The following is an 18,168-nucleotide window of genomic DNA, read 5'->3' as shown; positions in this document are numbered from 1 at the left end:
AGTTTTTTGGGGACTCCCTTTTATGTTACTTACTGTTTCTCCCTTGCCACCTTTAAAAGTCTCTCTTTGTCTATAACATTTGGCATTTGAATTATGATGTGTCTTGGAATAAGTCTCTTTAGGTTCATCTTGTTTGGGAACCTCTGTGCTTTCTGAATTTGTATGACTTTTCCACTTACCAAGTTAGGGAAGTATTCAGTCATTAATTTTTCAAACAGATTTTCTTTTTTTAAAGTGCATTTTATTGATTACGCTAATATAATTGTCCCATTTTTTCTCCCCTTTATTCACCCCTTTCTCTGCTTTATTTCTCCCCTTTATTTGATGATGTTAATTCTTCCAGTCTATGAACACAGTACATATTTCCATATGTTTGTGTCTTCCTTGATTTCTTTATTCAGTGTTGTGTAGTTTTCTGATATAGTTCTTTTACCTTCTTGGTTAGATTTATTCCTAGGTACTTTACTTTTCTTGTTGCTATAGTAAATTGGATTTTTTCCTAGTTTCTGTTTCTGATATTCCACTGTTGGTGTACAAAAATGCCTTCAATTTCTGAGTATTGGTTTTGTATACCATTCTACATACCTCCTCCTACCATTTTAGTTTATATCCACGGGTCATACATATAAGTTCTTCATTTTCTATACTATTCTTAACTTATCCCTGTCTATTTTGCACCTACCACTTATGCTTCCTATTCCCTGCACCTTTTCTCCATTCTCCTCATCCCTGTCTTCACTGATAACCCTCCATGTGATCTCCACTTCTGTGTTACTGTTACTGTTCTACTTCTTTGGTTAGTTTGTTTTTGTATTGTTACTAATGTTCAGTAGTTGCTAGTTGTGAATTTGTTGTCGTTTTACTGTTTATAGTTCTCATCTTCTTTTTCTTAGATATGTCCCTTTAAACTTTGATGTAATAAGGGCGTAGTGATGATGAACTCCTTTAACTTTACCTTATCTGGGAAGCACTCTATCTGCCTTTCCATTCTAAATTATAACTCTGCTGGATTCAGTAATCTTGGATGTAGGTCCTTGCCTTTCAAGATTTTGAATACTTCCTTCAAACCCTTTTTGACTGTAAGGTTTCTTTGACAAATCAGCTGGTAGTCTTTTTTTTTTTATTTAAAGACTTTATTTATTTATTTATTTAATTTTTTAAATTTAATTCTTGTTCAAGTACAGTTTTCTGTCTTATATTTCCAGTCTCCCCCCCCAGTGCTCCCCACCTCCCTCCTATTTCCACCCCCCACCTTAGTTATTGTCCATGTGTCCTTTATACTTGTTCATGTGAGTCCATCCCCTTTTCCCCTGTTATTCTCTCCCTTCTCCCCTCTGGTCCCTGTCAGCCTGTTCTGTATTTGAGTATCTTTGGTCATATTTTGCTTGCTTGCTTGATTTGTTGTTTAGATTCCTGTTAATGGTGATATCATATGGTATTTGTCTTTCATTGCCTGGCTTATTTTGCTCAACATAATGCTTTCCAGTTCCATACATGATGTTGCAAAGGATAGGAGCTCCTTCTTCCTTTCTGCAGCATAGAATTCCACTGTGTAAATGTACCATAGCTTTTCAGCTGGTAGTCTTATAGGAACTCTTTTGTAGGTGACTCCTTTTCTCTTGCTGCTTTTAAGACCCTCATCTTACCTTCGATTTTGGCTGATTTAATTATGATGTCTTGGTGTGTTCCCTACTTGGGTCCAATTTCTTCAGGAGTCTGTGAGCTTCCTGGACTTCCTGGAAGTGTATTTCCTTCTCTAGATTAAGGAAGTTCTTCTTTGTATTTTTTTAAATGCTTTCAATTTTTTGCTCTTCCTCTTCTTCTGGTATCATTATGACTAGAGTGTTGGAATGTTTAAAGTTGTCCTGGAGATTCATAAGCCTTTCCTCGTTGTTTTGAATTCTTGTTTCTTCATTCTGTTCTGGTTGGATATCTAGTTCTCCCTTTTATTCCAAATCATTGATTTGTGTCCTGGTTTCCTTCCCTTCACTGTTGGTTTCCTGTATATTTTTCTTTATTTTACTTTGTATAGCCTTTGCTTCTTCTTCTATTTTGCATCTGTACTCGACCATTTCTGTGAGCATCCTGATTATCAGTGTTTTGAACTCTGAATTTGATAGGTTGGCTATCTCCTCATTGCTCAGTTCTTGTGTGTCTGTTCTTTCATTTGGGCCATATTTCTTTGTCTCAGCATACCTGTTACATTATAAGGGGCAGAGCTTTGGGTATTTGCCAAGGCAGGGCAACCCACTTTGCTGCATTGTGGGAGTGGTCAGAGAGGGAACAATGCTGCTTGTTCATCTCCTGCTCTGCCTTCAGTCACTTCTTCTGCTACCCATAAGTAAATTTGGCATTTCTGGAGTTGATTCCCAGGTGGGTCAATTTCTGTACATTCTAGGACCCTATGGATCTCTACAATGAACTCTCCTGTAAGTCTGGGAGATGTGCCCATTGCCACAACCCCCACAGGTTTTTACATACAGAAGTTTTTAGGTTTAAATTTCTCACACTGGAACCCTGGGTTTCATGGTTTGTCTCATTCCCCAGTTCCTCATGTGTGTGTACATGAATGTGGGACCACCAGGTCTGCCAGGCTCCTCCTCACCCTCCCAGTCTGTTGCCTTGCCACATGTCTTCTTTGCCCCCACTGCTCACCTTAGCCCTTCCTACCAGTCTGAATGAATGTTTCTTCTTTAATTTCTTGGTTGAAAGACTTCCATATAGTTCAATTTTCTGGCAGTTTTGATTGTTTTTTTTTTGTTTGTTTGTTTGTTTTCAAATGTGTTGTTCTCCTTATTTTGGTTGTGCAAGGAATGAAAGTATATCTACTTATGCCCCCAACTTGGCCAGAAGTTTCAAACAGGTTTTCTATCCCTTGTTCCTTTTCCTTTTCTTTTCATATTCCTATAGTGGGATGTTGTTATGTTGCATGTTCTGCTGAAGTTCTCTTAAACTATCCTTATTCATTTTTAGTCTTTTTGCATTTTTTCCTCTGCCTGTGTATTTCTTTCTACCACATCTTCCAGCTCACCTATTTGGTCCTCTGCTTCATCCAGCCTGCTTTTAATTACTTGTAGCATATTTTTCATTTCAGGTATTGCACTTTCCATTTCTCCCTGGTCTTTGTTCATAGTTTCTATTTCTCTTTTCATGCTGTTGTTATTCCCACTTAGTTACTTGTGGTTATGACTGAGTTCCTGGAGGATATTATAACTATTTTTTGAATCCTACATCTGATAGATTGCTTACCTCAATTTTATTTAGCTCCATTTCTGGGGATTTCTTCATTCCTGCCAATTGGGTGTTCTTCCTTTGTCTACCAATTATAGGTGAATTTTTTTTGTTTCTGTTACTCAGGATTCTCTGCTTTGCCTGCCCATTTTTTTTGTGTGGGAGACTTCTGTAGTGGAAGTTCTGTGTCATTCAGTGGTGTAGTCTCTTTGATATCCTTACCTGGGTGCTCTAGGTTTCCCCTTTCTTTCACTTGTGCAGCTCTCTTGATGTACTTGGGCTTTGCTCGTTGATGGTTCATTCATTGGTGAATTATCCCACACAGCTGGATAACTGGTAGTCATAACTCCTGCCATGTCTTGTATGCTGCTGTATAGGTATTGGTTAACAAAGTCAGAAAACCAAACACACACCAGCAAAAATACTCCCTACCACCCCAGCAATATCCGTAGCAATTGAGCAGAGATTAATAAAGGTGAAGAGAGATTAAGAATATTATAAGATAAAAAAAGAATATATGAGATGACTAAAAAAGGAAAGTGATTTTGAGTGAGTAGAGGGAGGAGAAATAATAAGTGTTGAGAATAGAAGTGAGGCAAAGAAAGAGAGAGAACAAAATTTTAAATGTAAATAAAACAGGGAAGAGCAATGGGGAGAAATGAAGTAAGAAAAGGGAAGAGTATACTATGAAGTTTTAAGTAAAATTAAAGTTATTGAACCAGCCGGGACAAAATTGCAGAAACACCACAGCAGAGTGAATAATGACATCCTAGTGAAGATTAATAAAGGTGGAAAGGATATAAGAATATTATTCAAAGAAGAAAAGTGAATGTGAGATGTCTACAGTAAAGGAAAATGACTTTGAATAGATGCTGGAGGAAAACTAATAAGCATAAGGAATAGAACCCAGAATAAAAGGGGGGGGATTTAAATAAAATTCCTAACTCAACTGATCAAGGGCAGGGGGAAGGCAAAATGGAGTAAGACTGGGGGCGGGACATCTTGTGAGATTTGAACTGCAATCAAATAGTGAACAAATAGGAATACCATTGGAGCAGAACAGCAGTGACCACAATATCCTTTCCCAACTACTTATGTTTTATAGAGGTGGAAAGGAAATAAGACTAGTGTGGGGGGGGGAGAATATGAGCTGACTGAGGAAGGAAGAATGCTTTTATGAGGATAGATGGAAGAGAAACAGTAAGAAATAGGAGTAAGGAATGGGAACATAGCATAATGTGGGAGAAAATAGAGTTTACAAGAACAATGAGAAAGGTTAGGCAGAAGGCAAAATGGAGTAAGACCAGGGAAGGGTGCAATATGGGATTTGAAATAACAATATTATTAAATATACATATAATCTGAATTTTAAAATACAAAATAAAAGACCAATAGTAATGAGTTAGTTGGAATGCAACTGAAGCAAAAGAAAAAATATGAAAAGGCTATATGAAAGGAAAAAAAAAGAAGAAAAAACACGCAAGTTCTGAGGAAGAGCGAGGTTAAATTCATTTCACCTGTTGGTGTTTGCCTTCTGACTTCCTTCTGGATCCATCTCTGATTTTTCATCAACTCAAGGTCCCAGGATGGGTCATCCAACTTCTGGTAACACTACCTGTATCTACTTCATTTGTTTCTAGAGGGATTGTCTGTTGTGATTGAGAGGGTGAGGCCTCTGTGTCTCCCCTAGGAGGCACTGTTCTGTCACCTAGGAAAATTGTGGATGTGTTCCACCTGCCCCTACACCTTCCATCTTGGTCTGTCCCAGTTTATTTTCAATAATGTATAGTTTCTGAATAAATAGCTGTCCTTTTCACAGTGGAGGGCAGGGGAGGAGGACAATCTGTATAAAAGTGTCAGCTCTATCCTACTTGGTATGGTCTGCAGCTCTGTGTATAAGCCGTGGTTGGGCAGAGCCCTGAATTGCCCTTTCTGCACATGTTCTTAGCTTCTTGCTTTGATGGCCTCAGTGAAATAGGCTCATAGGACTCAGTGTACTTTATCTCCCTGTGAGGATTTCAAAATGGACCCTTTTAGGCATTCCTCTTGGTCTCTTTCTTTTGTGGACGAAATGCTTCTTGCAAGGTTGTTAATCCTGCCCGGCTAGTTTTGCACATCTTCTCCCTGCTGCCTCCCGCCCTCCACTCCTGCAGGAGGTGGGGGCTGGGTACAACCTTCCCTTCCCTGCGGTTGCCAAGGAAGGTGGCTCAGTCATGCTTTAAATAATCTCAGGTGTGCTGCTCCCAGCCCACTGCCCTCACAGCATACAGTGGCCTATACTCTCCACTCTGTGCAGCTGCACTAGGCTGGGGCCAAGAAATCACTTCACTTTACACCTTTTTGATCAGTGTACACAAATGTACGGAGTGGGAGAAAAATCACATCCATAATCATTTTTCCTTGTTGGCAGGGCAGCTGTGCATACACCGTGGGGGGGCTGGCATGCCTCAGTTCCCCTTTAAAACAATGTCTCTCTGGGTGCTCCCACTGTAGCTCTGTGTTACTGTCTGACTTCCCGTACACACCACCTGTAGGGGAAATAGAGTCAGTCAGGCTTCCCCACCTGGATGTCCAGGCAACTAAAAGAAGCAATATTCCCATAACCTTGAGAATAGGTCCAGAAGCCCAGAATCACGCTTTATTATACAATATCTTGTCATCCTGCCAGCTTTGTATGCATTTAGTATATAGGGGAGTTGGGACTTCCTGCAGCACAAGTGGCTTGTGGCAGTCATGGATCTCCCCATCCTTGAACAAAGGTGTGCCAGGCATTCTCACAGCTCTGTAAATTTTCTTCCATCTGCCCAAATCCTGTATGAACCTGCCCGGCCTTGAAAGGCTGCAAGATACCACCTCTCCAAAATTCAAGAGTCTTTCACTGTCATGGCTGGCTGTGGCCCTCCTCCTCTACCAGATCCAGGTGCAGATAGTATCTCTCTCACTCTCCTGGTTGGCACTCTCTTGCTCCAGCTACGAGTGTGCAGCTAACTGTGTGTGTGTGCAGCCTAGTTTTTCCCAATGACTTTTTATATCCAAGTCACTCCTGATCCTGGTCTGGGGATTCTCTGTCATGGGAGGGGAGGGGGCTGCTAAGGTACAATCTCTGACAGATGTAGGTGCCCCAGCTATAGGCACTACAGAGCTGCTAGCGGTGACACTACTGGCTCCATGTCTGGGGATTTTCCTTTTCCACCCATAGAGCTTCCTTGCTGCTTGTTTAGAGTCTTCTGTACTCTTTGGCTTCCAAACTTCATGTCAGCTAAGATTCTGTTGATTGTTCACTTAATTTTTCAGAAAATTGCCTAAGTGTCGAGTCAGGTGCAGGAGCAAATAGACTTGGCTCCCACATACTTGGCCTCCATCTTTCACCTCCCTTCTAAATTTTTAAGATCCTTATGTTATCTCTGTACCTTTGTTAAGTTGTATTGTATAGTGGGATAGCATCCTTTGAAACACCAAAACTTTAGCAAAGTGATCAACAACAATAAACTGAGGTCTGTCACAAGGAAGAGCAAAGAGAGCTGATACACCAAAGGCTAAAATATCAGTAAATGTGGGGAAGAACAAGATAAGATCATGAGCCACAGTGATATCCGAATCCAAAGAATAAATCTATATAAAATTTTTCATGAGTGCGCAAATTGTACAAATGGGCAAGAGCAGATAGTTACGAAACAAATCTAGGAGATTAAGGTAAATTTCCAGCACTGTATTCTTGGAAGAGAGTCTCTATTCTAATAACAAATGCTAAATCTCAGCCACATACACCAGTCCACTGAAATATTTTTCTACTACTGGTAAATGGTTACTATCCTAAGTCCCCTATCCCTCCCAGGCAGTCCAGCATTCCAGTGACTGAAGTGATAATATCTGACACAGCAGAGAAGCCCCCAAACCCTTTTCCAGCCCCACAGCCCACAACTAGTCTAACTGCTTTATTCCCACATCCTACTGGTGGTTAAGTACAGTGGTTAATAATCATGCCCACAGGTTGCCTCTGCTGACCTTTTATGGTGCTCTTAACCATCCTGTTATAACAGCATTTAAATTTATGTCTTATTAACCTGAAAATGTCATCCATATCCTTATGTTTGCATTATGACTATAAAATGATATACAGCAGTCAATGGGGGTTGCAGTTGATTCTGCCAATTCTTAACTGAAAAATATTTTGCTACTTCTTTTCTACTAATTCCTGTGCAGCTTCCTGCTAAATACTTCTAAAAAGAGCCAGAAATTTTTTGTTAGACATTTATTTATCTCTAAGGGACTGTAGTAAAGGCTATTATACATAAACATAGAGCTAAACAGAGCAGCACAGTTGAAACAAGATTATTTTATTACACACTGGTGCAATGTTCCCCCCTTCCCCATGGGCCTATTATTAATTCGTAATCCAAGTTTCCTCTGGAAATTGTTTCTTATTGAAATGGTTGGATTTTCTCAATAAAACAACTCAGATAAATTCATTTCATATCAGCATACCTGTGGGACATGAAATTAGAGAGCTGCTTATACTAGATGTCTGGGAAAAGCCTGGGAAATCCTTTTATGACCTTGCTCTCAGTGTCCTCCATAAAAATGGGTATATAGATGAGGTCAGAGTGTTTCTAACTTTGTAACAGCATAAAACTCTCTTCAAAGAAAATGTTGCTTTAAAGGTGAACAGATAAGCAGGGCTTCTCCTGACTGGGGAGGGGGAGGCAGAGTAGTGTCAGCTTGAACCCTCATCTGCCTCTTGTAAGAGTAGTGTCAGCTTGAACCCTCATCTGCCTCTTTACCCTCACAGTAAACTGTGAGATACCCTCAAGGAACTACTTAAGAGTCAACAAAACACAGTGTAAAATCCACCAAATATGTGATCACTAAGATGTAAAATTCTAAAACCCCTAAAAATTCTATGAAGTTATACAACGTATTCCTACTGCTTGGGTTTTTCACTTAGACCAAAGGAAGACTCCAATGATAAAGGCCACACTATTATAGATTCATAGGAGAGAGAAATGTTATATTATCCATAATATAAAAGAAATGACAAGAAGTAGGCAAAGCCATGCCATTGTAACTCATTCTGAATCCCTCACATCTTATGATATAATTCTAACCAAATATCAATTGAAGATAAAGTAATATTAGGAAAATAAAATAATTATAATAAAGGTCACATTGACCATTAGCATTTAGCTGTGGTATGTGTTTATGTGTGTGTATGTATATGCACACACATTTATACATACTTGTACATGCTTTGTATATTTATATATTCATACATATTCCTCTTCCAAATTTTCCTTTGATTGTTTTATTTTGGGAGCTTCTTTGTCCTTCACTAGCTCTAATAATTTTTTTAGATTTTTATTTTATATCTAAAGAGAGAGGAAGGGAAGGAGAAAGAGAAGGAGAGAAACATCAATGTGTGGTTGCCTCTCATGCACCCCATAGTGGGGACCTGGCCCACAACCCAGGCATGTGCCCTGACTGGGAATCACACTTCACTGAGCTACACCAGCCAAGGCCTGTCCCTCACTAGATCTAAGTTAGACCCCCAAAGCCCCTATTCCTATACACTGATTTCAGTTATTCCTTGATGAACATTTTGAGTCCAATGATTTGAGCAATTTGAGAATAGTTGGAAACTTCACAGGATCTAATCATACTGCAAGGTTGACAACAATTATCTGTTAAAAATGTAAATGCAAACACAAGATTGGTGTGCTTACAATAATTCTTAGCTGCCCACCTTCCCTAGACTCAATCCAAGACTTTTCATGATAGGACCCTGGGAAGGTCACCAACCTTGTATGCCACTCTCCCCCTACCCACTTTTGCTCCTTAAGTGACAGTATGGCCTTGTCTCTGTTCCACATCCTCTCCCATTCCTCAGCCTTGAAAGGACATGTTCTCAACCAGCTGCTTTTCCAGTCTTCATCCTGCAGACCCAGAGTTGACCTCACTTCTTCAGAAGCCTTCTTTCATGCATTCTGTGCTAGGTATCCTGATCTACATCCCAGTAGCATCTTATGTCTTTTCACAAACTTTGTGTATTTGAAACTGTTCCAACTTATCATCTGTAATCATTGTTTTGTTTCCAAATTCTTGATGCCAGTAAATCGTCTGTGGACAGGGCCATATCTGCATTACTTATCCCTATGGCCCCAGTATCTCTCACAGTACCTGGCACTTAGCAGATATTCAATAAAAGTTTATTGACAATAAAGAACATTTAGAAAATTTCCAATTTTTGAATTTATTCCTGAATGACCAGTAGTGATTTTAGAAGCAGAGCACTACCAGCTAAACAATAAACTAATAATAGTTAAGCCTGTAAATATTTTCAATATCAAGTGAGAAAGGCCTTTATTTGATAAGTAATGAGGGGGCACATCAGATATTATTTCAGTAGTGACAGCTCCAGAGTTGGGCCATAACTTGGAGTCAGAGAGCAATCTAATGAGGAGGTTCTTTGACTTTCTTCAGGTATTTTCTTCCTTCTGGAATGTCATGCATTGTCGGAGCTCCCCTGACCTAGCAGGACTCTGCTCAGTCATCAGTAACTTCCTTTTAGGACACTACCTTACTACCCATAGCACTTGCAGTCAGCTTCAATGCTTCCTAGTGTTACCTGACCTTGAGTGTCAAGGTCTTGAGTCCTAATGTCCTAAAAATGAGCACTCAACTCAGTACAAGATCAAGCAGAAAGAGTTCATTGAAAAGAGCTTATGCACAAGGGAGTTGGACAGAAGAGCAAAGTTGAACTCCCTGAGAGATATTGTGGATGGCTTATACAGAGGCCTTGAAATCGGTTTAGGGCTGGGAATGAGGATAAGGTCAATTCTCCCGTGATCATCATCAGACTAAAGTTGATCCCCAGGTAGTCACAAGGTGTTTTCCATGGTCAATGGACCAACTGAAGGGCCTGTAAAATAATGCTTCCACAAACATTCTGGTCACCATTGGACAAAACAACTATTTTGCAGAATTGATGTTAAGAAAGGATGTCATTGTACATTCTTTACATTAGGATGATTAGGTTAAATTCATGTAATTTTACTGAAAGCAAGGAGTCATGGTCAGGCTTGTAAGACTTTAGTTCCTTCAGTCAGGGTAGAGACAAGGTAAGCAAAGATAAGCTGCTGTGAAACCGTCTTCAGAAGTCAGTGCCACAAGTGGCGCCAAGGCTCCGTGAAAGGAAGGGAAGCCAGTGCTGCGGCAGCCGTGACTTCCGGCTTAGCGGCGCCTGCCGGGAGGGAAAGTGCTGCGGGCGGTTGGAGGGAGCCCTGGCCCCGCCCAGTAGGCCGCCCGGGTGTTCCGGACCGTCACACCCAGAGCCGGGAGGCCGGTTAAAACCCCGCTCCGCGTCCATGGAGGCACCGGAGGAGGTTGAAGTACAGCATGAGGATGGCGATGGCAGCTACGGGGACCTGTGCTTCATGGACAAAGGCCTGCGGAGGTGAAGGGCTTTTGCGGGGCGGGCGTCTGCCCAGGGACTTATTCCGAAAGAGTCCGCTGCGGGGCGGGAGCCGCGCCCCCTCTGACCCCTGACGAGGTGGTGGGTGGCAGACTTGGCGTCCTCCCTGCTTTGCCGGGTCCCCTGTCTCCGCTGATCCTGCCTCTTCCAGCGCTGGCCCTTCTTTACAACGGCAGCCGAGGAGCCGCGTTCACCTCCCCTTCATTGGTTGTGCCTCGGGTCTTTTTCCCGGTTCCAATTTGTCCTTTGCAGAGCCCTGCGATGCTGTGTCCTCATACTTTTTTGCAAGTACTAAGCTTAACCCTATTCAGGTCCCCGATTCCCTCTTTGGTGCAGCCCAGTCTTGTGCATGGCGTACCTGGCCGTTTCTGTGTGTTACTAACTGGCCCCTGCCCAACTGTTCAGCCAGATCTCTTAACCGTTTCCCCACCGACAGCCTCATTTGCTAGGCTGAATCACAGCAGGTCCAGCCTCTCCGCTCTTCTGTTCCTTTGCACGTGCTTTTCTTTTGAGAGCCTGACTGCTCATAACTAAAGCATCTTGCTCTGGATCCTGGTCTAAACTTTGCCAGAAGACCCCAGGAAGACGTTTTTTTTCAAATGAGTATTTGTCTTTAATAGTAACTGTCATATACTGAATGCCATCTGTGTGCCCATGTTACATATATTATCACCAGTCCTCAACAACAATTCTGCAAGGTGTTAATTTTACAAGTGACAAATCTGAGACTCAGAATATAAATAACTTTTCCAGCCTCATGCACCCGATGGACTATTGAGTTCGAGTTCACACCTATTTCTAATTTCCCTGTCTTTTTCTACTCTGTCATATGACCTGCACAATACTAATTTCCAGAAATTCAGATGTTTCAGAAAGCAAATGGTTGTCAATAAGAGCACGTGTTAATTGCATAAAGTTTGGACTACATAATAACAGTAAATGTCAGAAGCTAGATAATTGGAAAAATTTCAGTCATACTTGTAGTTTGACTTATAGAAATGCTTCATCTTTTTCTTCAGGGGTACACAAAACATGGAGTAAATGACATGTCATTTTGTGTCCTGGTTCCCTACTGTGCCTCTGTCCAACTCCCCTCAACTATGTGTAATAGTTTGTATTCCTGGAACTGTTCTCTTCAGAGAGGTTCTGGTTTAAAGGGCAATAATTGAGAGAATAAAGATGAGTTCCATTTAGGGGTGGTACACTTCAAATGTCAAGGAGGGAAGATAGGCACTTTTTCAGTAGAAATAGCAATACCTAGTGATTTCTTTAAAAATTGGCTACAGTCTGGGTTAAGTAGCCATTGTGGACAGTGAAGTAAGATTACAAACTCCAGAACCAAATCTGGATTTATACTGGCTCAGTTAGGTAATAACTACAATAACTTAGACACGTTACTTAATTTCTGTAACCTTTAGTTTTCTTGCGATACCTACTCTTTAGAATTTTGAGAATTGAATGAGATGAGGACACTGGGGCTTAGAGAGGTTAACTCATTTACTCAAATAACCGTAGAAGTGCTAAAGTGCAGATTTGAGCTGGGCTGTTAGGATCCAGGGCCTTTACACTGGTGCCTTTACAGGGTGTTGATGATTTTGCATAGTGAAGCTAGAAATGCCCAGGGTTAGTTGCCTCTACTGAGTGGGTTTCTTATTTATGTAAATGGTCCAAAATGCTGGTTTGTGATACAAATCACTATACCTTATGAGACATTTCAAGGCTACTACAAGTAGGATTTCATGATAGGATAAGTAGAGGTCATACTTATTTACATGCTATTGGGTTAATTTTAATTTTTTGGTCATGATTTCAAAATCCATTTTTACCTGTTTTTGATAATACATATTTTGTTTTATAGCATATCAGAGTTATCCTTAGATTCAACCCTCCATGCCGTCAATCTGCATTGCAACAACATCTCGAAGATTGAAGCCATTGATCATGTTTGGAATTTGCAACACTTAGATCTATCATCTAATCAAATAAGTCAAATCGAAGGGCTAAGCACACTGACAAAACTACGAACTTTAAATTTGTCCTGCAATTTGATCACAAGAATAGAAGGTTTGTGATTTTAATGTAATCTTTTGAATAAGGAAGATCATTTAAGTCCATTTCTTTTCCTTCCCAAAAGAATGGGATGAGCGTTATACTTTTGAAAACTGGCTCAAATTTATTATATAAAATTTTTACTTCTCAAAGTTATCAGTCTTTTTAGAGTATTTTGTAAAATACCAATAAAATGGATTTCACTATTATTTATTTTGAGACTGTAGATACTCTTCAAAAGAGTGCAAACTAGAATTATAGTATTATGTAGCTCTAATTAATTATTTGAAACCTATAAAAGCTGTAATTTATTTTATTTTATTTTAGGGCTTGAAGCACTAATTAATCTGAGTAGACTGAATTTATCCTATAACCACATAAATGATCTCAGTGGTAAGTAGATGTGCTTAATTTTTCTTTAATGGTGAATATTTGCCACATGTGGTGAATTAGATTGAGCTCAGCATGTCGAAAATCTGAATAATCCAATTTTTGACCAAAAACCTCATCTAGAGAATCTGTTGGTGCCATAGCTACAGCTGAATGAAAAATTGGAACAAAAACTAGAGCGATTCATAACAGCAAATACTTGGATAGGAAGGACCTCATTTGGGGGAAATACTATTTTAGTCTTAGATAATTAATGAATATACTATTATATAGAGAGGAAGAATTCCAACAGAACTTTTTACAGTGATGAAGATATTTTATATCTCTGCTATCTGGGATAACACCCAATGGCCAGATGTGGCTTTTGAGCACTTGAAATGTGCCTAGTGTACTGAGGAACTGAATTTGTCATTTTATTTTATTTTAATAAAATACTCATTTAAGATTACAAGGGTATCAAGATGACCGAGTGGTCTAAGGCGCCAGACTCAAGATTACAAAGCCATCTATGGTTGTTCTATCATATTGGACAGTATATGTGTATAGCATCCCAAAGGTTATGGCCAATTGAGGACCCAATATATATTTTTTTCTTTTTGACTGTAGCATTCATAATTATTCTTCAAATAACCAGTTAGACCTTGCAGTTCCTCTAATTAGCTTGTAATCTTTATCAATATTTGAAACAACCTTATTCATTTGTTTGTTTTCTCCCTGCTAGAAAAATACTACCCAACATTAGGTGTTTACTATACAAAAAAATACAATGATCTTATCTCTACCCTTAAGCCTAAGTGGCAGTAGAATTTTAATTTTTTTAACTTTTTTCTCCAAAGATGTGAAAGTATTAGGATTGAGTATTGGCTGTAGGTCTGTCACTGCTGTAAACTGTTGAGTAAAGCTATTACTTTTTGGATGCAATTTCCTTATCTGAAAAATGTGAACCTTGGATAAGCTAGTTCATTTATTTACTTGACAAATATTAAAAATCATCATATGGAACAGATAAAGTTCTTGTTGCAGGGCTTATACTGTAGTGAGGAAGAAAAATAAGTAAGAACATGTCAGCCACCGAAAATAGGCAAAATATTTGAGCAGGTGATTCCCCAAAAGGATTTCCAAATGGCAAGTAAGCACATGAAAAGCAAATGTTTGGCATCCTTAGTAACTAAGGAAATACATATTAAAACCATAATGAGACCCACTTCACACCTACTGGAATAGGTAGCTTTAAAAACCTGCACACGGTACAGGTGAGGTTGTGGAGCAGCTGGAAGTTATATAAGTTGCTGGTAGAGTTCAGAATGGTACAAGTACTTTGGAAAACAGTTTGAAGTGTTCTTATAATGTTAAATGTGCACCATATCATGCAATCCCACTCTAGGCATCTACCAAAGAGGAATGAAAACATGTCTAATCTAATCTGTACTTATGAGTATTTATATCATTATATAGCTTTTCATATCATTGTGTTTCTATGATTATATATAATCTCCAAAAACCAGAAAGTACCCACTATCTATCACCTGGTAAACAGATAAATGGTGATGTATCCACACAATGGAATACTACTTGGCAATAAAAAGGAATGAACTATTGATACATGAAGCAACATGGATAAATCTAGAAAGAATTATGCTAAGTGAAAGCCAGACCCAAAAGACTACATTGTGTGAATCCATTTATCTGACATTCTGCCAAAGACAAAGTTATAAAGGCAGGAGTCAGATTATTACTTGCCAGGTCTTGAAGACAGGGAGAGTAAATTGTTACATAGGACTGTAACAATTTGAGTGGTGGAAATTCTATATCTCAATCATAGCAATGGTTAAACAACTGTATGTTGGTGAAAGTGCATTTTTTAGTGACTAATAGTGATAAGGAATATGAAGAAAATGTAGCAGTCCACCCTAGAAGCTCTAGCAGATGATCCTTAGAATGATAGCATTTTATTTGTTCAGAAACACCTCGATAAATAATTGCAGTTTATATGCTACAACATGTAAAGACACTAAGACTTGCTGAAGTTTGCCGTGATAGAGGGTCCGAAGGAAGTGTGGCTGGAGCACAAGTAAGGGTTTGTGTGCAAGAAAAAAGATGAGGAAGTAGGCAAAGATTGAAGTTTGCTTGTTTTCATAGGTGCAATAAGAAGCCATTAGAAGGTTTAAATAAGTGACATAGTGTGTGTATTTAAAGGATTACTTTGGCTGCTGAGGGAGGAAGAGTGGATTTTAGGACAGGAATGGAAGTCAAGTGTCCAGTGGGAAGCTGCCCTAGCGTCCAGAAGAGAGGTGATGGAGACTTGGACTTGGGTGGAGACAGTGGAGATGGGTAAATATGATTTTCAGATAGATATCACAGGACTTGCTGGTGAATAAAATTAGGGAATGAAGAAAAAGATGTCAAAGATAATTAATGAACACGAGTTTTCTCTAGTCACAGGTGGATGATGGGACTGCTTTCAGGTGTGGGATGATTGGGAAGGAAAATATAGAAATGAGGTGTTGAGAAGCCTGCTAGACTTGTGTGTGGCGGGGGAGCAGTGAGGACTTGGGGCTGGAGACCCCAGCAGATGACATGGTGGGCCTTCCAGAAGAAGGGAGGCTGGGTCCACTGACAACGTCCTTCTCTAGGACTGAGGGGATCCCTGCAGGCATTGTTGCCCTCACACTTACATGCTGCAGTGTTGCTCAGCAAGCTCCACTTGGAAGCAAGTTCTGAGGCAGGAAAGAAACAGCCAGTTGCACCCCTGTGTTCATAGAAACATTACTTACAACAGCCAAGATTTGGCAACACCCCAAGTGCCATCAGTGGAGGTGTGGATAAAGAAGCTGTGGTACAGTGGGATACTTCACAGCCATAAAAAAAGAAGGAAATCTTACCCTTTGTGATAGCATAGATGCACCTGGAGAACATTATGCTAAATTAAATAAGCTAGTCAGAGGAAGATAAGTACCATATGATTTCACTCATATGTGGAATCTAATGAACAAAATGGACTAGCAAGCAAAATAGAGAAGTAGCCAGTGTTCCAGGGGGTGTGCAGGCTGGTTGCAAGGCTCCGGTGCACCACAGCTGAGCCAAGTCAGAAGCTGCCCAGAGATGGATTTCCTAGCATCACCATACCCTAGGTAAGCAGGGGCTACAGATATTACCAGGGAATTAAATCAAAGGGTTGCTGTTTGTATTTTATGCCCAAACCAAAAATTGAAGTGTCCTCAGTGTCTGCTTATGAAAAAGGATCCTGGAACCAATTGTTTATGCTGTTCTGTAAGTATCTGTGTGGCCTAGAGAGGCTCATTTGTTTTGTTTGAAGAGAACCAGACTCCAGGAACCTGTGTTCTTTAAAAACAACAGTTGACTCATCTGAACCCTCCTTATGAGATGCAGCTTTCACAGCAAGTCATCACTCATGCTGCTGCTTTGCCTCTCGAAATAGAACCCGCATACAGATGTTTAGTGAGCTGTTGGGCAGTTGTTGCTGTGGCATCAGAAGGGTTTTTTTTTTGGCTTGCAGGTTTGATACCTCTTCATGGAATCAAACATAAACTTAGATACATTGACCTGCACAGTAACTGCATAGACAGCATTCACCATTTACTTCAGTGTGTGGTGGGCTTGCACTTCCTGACGAATCTTGTTCTGGAGAAGGATAGCGAGGATAATCCTGTCTGCCATGTACCAGGTGGGAACAACTAACTGTTCAAATTTTTGTTAACGGTGTTCAAAGCTACTGGTGTTTTAACCTGCTTTTATTTGTCTAAGCTTTGTAACTTTTTATTATGTATTTGGAAAAATATACTTGCAAATAAATTGTTTCATTTAGGCAAACTACAGTGCTGTTAAAAGAAAAATAGTGTGAACAGATTAGTAATTATATTTAGACAGCTATATTTGGTAACCGAGTGTCTCAAAATTAAATTATATCATTATGATATATTTTATAGTATAATATTGCAGCTATAGGTGATGTATCTGGTATCTAGTTGATTCTAAAAGTAATTAATGTTTTTTAATGCTTGACTTTTTATTTCGAATGATTTGTTTCTAAGGGTACAGAGCAGTTATGCTCCAGACCTTGCCACAGCTTCGAATCCTGGATTGCAAGAACATATTTGGTGAACCAGTAAATCTGTCACAAATAAATTCATTGAGTCTACAGTGTTTTGAAGGTCTTTTGGATAATTTAGTTTCATCTGATTCTCCCTTAAATATAAGTGAAGACGAGGTATAGTATTGGGTTTTTTCCTAATATGACGGTAACTTCAGCTTTTAAATAATAAACACAAATGTTAAGGATTTGGGTTGTATCTGTCCTAGATCATTGACATCATGCCAGTGGAGACAGCCCCCATCGATGAAGTGGCTCCCCTGGATCAGTTTGCCAGTATACCGACTGACACTGGTTTGCCGTCCTTTATGTCAGTCTGTCCATCTTCTGAGCCAGAGAAGGTTAATCATGATGGTGATTTTCAGAATGAGATGAAACTTCAGAAATTAGATGATCAGTTTTTACAGCTTCTTAATGAAGTAACTATTTTTTCTATTTTTCTAAGCAGTGTGTTTGTTGAATAAATAGTAGTTTGGAAAATTTAAACAAAAAATGGGTACAAGTGGACCAATTAGAAGCAGTGTCTTTGCTGCATCCATGTGTATGCTTATATTTGTCTTTTCTAGAAACAGAATTGTTATAGTACTAGTGGTAAGAAAAGGTGATACCCTTTCTTCCCTCATTTTCCTTGTCATCCACCTTCAAACCTTCATTATATAATTTCTGTTGTACTTCGCATTATTTTCAGTGACCTACCTATATTATTTCAAACTGAAGGAAACAGAACTCTTTGGATTTGTGTATGTTAACATGGGGAATTGTGAATCACTTTTGACTTCTCCTCTCTCTTCAGTTGTTTGATGGTCAGAACCACTTCTGGGACTCCCAGCTGAATTCAAGTTCATTTATATACTTTCTGCTTCAACTTCTATTTCCAGTAGACCTTCCCCAAATTAATCTCCACTTCCCTAAGATACTC

At 39.6% G+C, this 18,168-nt stretch overlaps 1 protein-coding gene across 3 annotated transcripts in view; it reads left to right on the top strand.

Annotated features, from left to right (window-relative positions):
• The first annotated feature begins 10,390 nt into the window (after positions 1-10,390).
• The window catches only part of LRRCC1 (leucine rich repeat and coiled-coil centrosomal protein 1), a 46,731-nt gene continuing 38,953 nt past the window's right edge, over positions 10,391-18,168 (top strand). Inside the window, exons 1-6 of one of the 3 annotated variants that reach the window (XM_037050231.1) lie at positions 10,391-10,681; positions 12,558-12,763; positions 13,076-13,141; positions 16,656-16,823; positions 17,191-17,366; positions 17,459-17,668. In XM_037050231.1, the coding sequence (XP_036906126.1) occupies positions 10,593-10,681; positions 12,558-12,763; positions 13,076-13,141; positions 16,656-16,823; positions 17,191-17,366; positions 17,459-17,668 (915 nt within the window). In that variant the 5' untranslated portion in view covers positions 10,391-10,592. Of the gene's footprint in view, positions 10,682-10,761; positions 10,781-12,557; positions 12,764-13,075; positions 13,142-16,655; positions 16,824-17,190; positions 17,367-17,458; positions 17,669-18,168 lie in introns of those variants that run through there. The other 2 variants (XM_037050232.1, XM_037050230.1) reach the window with 2 other exon arrangements.

This window comes from Sturnira hondurensis, unplaced genomic scaffold (assembly GCF_014824575.4).
Source record: "Sturnira hondurensis isolate 20B ecotype Veracruz unplaced genomic scaffold, ASM1482457v3 Scaffold0006571, whole genome shotgun sequence".
NCBI lineage: Eukaryota > Metazoa > Chordata > Mammalia > Chiroptera > Phyllostomidae > Sturnira > Sturnira hondurensis.
This window is presented reverse-complemented; position numbering and strand designations above follow the sequence as displayed.